Here is a 1,793-nt window from a genome sequence, read left to right as displayed (position 1 = left end):
CATCCAGCCAGTTTTTTATCCAGCAAAGAGTACACACATCCAAGCCATGAGCAGCCAGATTCTCCAGGAGAATACTGTGGTTAACAGTGTCAAAGGCCTTTCTAAAGTCCAGGTAGACAACATCCACAGCTCTTCCCTCATCCACTGAGTGGGTCACCTTGTCATAGAAGGAGATCAAATTGGTGAAGTAGGACCTGCCTTTCATAAACCCATGCTGACTGGGCCTGATCGCCTGGTTGTCCAGTATATGCCACATAGAATCATAGAATGTTCTGCGGTGGAAGGGACATTCAAAGGTCATCTAGTCCAAACCACTGGCAGAGAGCAGGGACATCTTCAACTAGATCAGGTTGTCCAAAGCCCCATCCAATCTGACCTTGAACGTTTTCAAGGATGGGGCATCTACCACCTCTCTGAGTGGCCTCTTTTAGTTTAAGACCATCACCTCTTGTCCTGTTGCAACAGGCCCTGCTAAAAAGACTGTTCCCCTCCTTCTTACTCCTTTCAGTAATGGAAGGCAGCAATAAAATCTCCCCAGAGCCTTCTGTTCTCCAGACTGAACCCCAACCCTTTCAGCCTGTCCTCATAGCAGAGGTGCTTCATCTATGTGATCGTTTTTGTGGCCCTCACAAAGATGTGCTCCATAACCTTCCCTGGCACGAAGATCAGACTGGCAGGCCTCTAGTTCTTACTCCAAAAACCATCTCTTACCCTATCTTACTCAAGACAGACTATGCACAAAACAATATGAGACGAAGGACTGAGATCCATAACAGAGGTTGTTCTTATTTGAAGTTTGACATAAAAGACTGTAACTCTCAGAGATTTCCCATTTTTTCCCATCCTTTCAACTAACTGAAGATAAGTGATTTACTCCCACCAAAGAGATGTAAGAGGAAAAAAAAGGTATCAGAGATTTGCTTTTAGTCTAGATAATTTTTTGACACGTGACATTACTTAACTGTGAAATGACTCACCAAAGTTCAAACTCTTAATTAAAAAACACACACTACCTGCATCCTCACTAGACGTGTAGGAGACACTGAAGCCTCTGGTTGCATGGGACACATCTGTCACGAAAACAACTTTCATTGTGTTTCCAGAGGATTTCACCTCAGTGCCGGGATTTACCTCACCACACAGCTTGGCCAGCTGGGGAGAGTTCTGTCTGAGGCCATTGTAAACCTGTTGGGTCAAAATAAACTCTTATGAGATCAAAATACAGTCTTCTGAGCATCTCTTGTATCATTTACCAGTGTTTCACATCTTTAATACAAGGTTCATTGATGTCCCTCACAGCAGGGTAGTTCCCAAATCTACTCAAAACCTTGAAACAAACTTCCCTTGCCTTGAGTAGATGAGTCTCTGAAGTAAAACATCGAAATCTCTTGCTTATTTTGGCAAAACACAAATGTATGTACTCTCTTTCTTTTGTTTGTTTTTTTGTTTCTTTGTTTGATTTTTTTATACCGGAAATTGAAACAGTTTGACTTGAAACAGACTGTATGTTCACTCAATATTTATTTCAATCACTTAATAATGTCAACTACTGATCACATTAATTCCATTTCAAACAATCATCTTTGTAGTCTTGCCAACGTCAGCTTTATCAAAAATCTTCAAAATATGTAGTGCTGGTGGGTATTTTTGATTAGTTCAAACATTTCACTTTTTGATGATACAGATGTATTTTGCAGTTTCTTTCATACAGCCTTTAGCCTAGAAGTTAATTTCCTTCTTTCTGCCACTATTTCAGCAGTGCAACTGAGGCAGAAATTATGTTTACTGCTGAG

General features: G+C 40.9%; 1 protein-coding gene across 1 annotated transcript in view; it reads right to left on the bottom strand.

Moving 5' to 3' along the window:
• Window positions 1-1,793, bottom strand: part of LOC104490013 (cubilin-like) — a gene marked incomplete at its 5' end in the record, with an annotated part of 45,323 nt that overhangs the window by 40,526 nt on the left and 3,004 nt on the right. The window contains one exon of the mRNA XM_010132242.1: window positions 1,014-1,185. Within this exon, the coding sequence (XP_010130544.1) occupies window positions 1,014-1,185 (172 nt within the window). The remainder of the gene's footprint in view (window positions 1-1,013; window positions 1,186-1,793) is intronic.

The sequence above is a fragment of the Buceros rhinoceros genome, unplaced genomic scaffold (genome assembly GCF_000710305.1).
Source record: "Buceros rhinoceros silvestris isolate BGI_N320 unplaced genomic scaffold, ASM71030v1 scaffold7820, whole genome shotgun sequence".
Classification (NCBI taxonomy): Eukaryota; Metazoa; Chordata; class Aves; order Bucerotiformes; family Bucerotidae; genus Buceros; species Buceros rhinoceros.
Note: the sequence above shows the minus strand (reverse complement) of the source record. Positions and strands in the feature narration are given on the sequence as shown.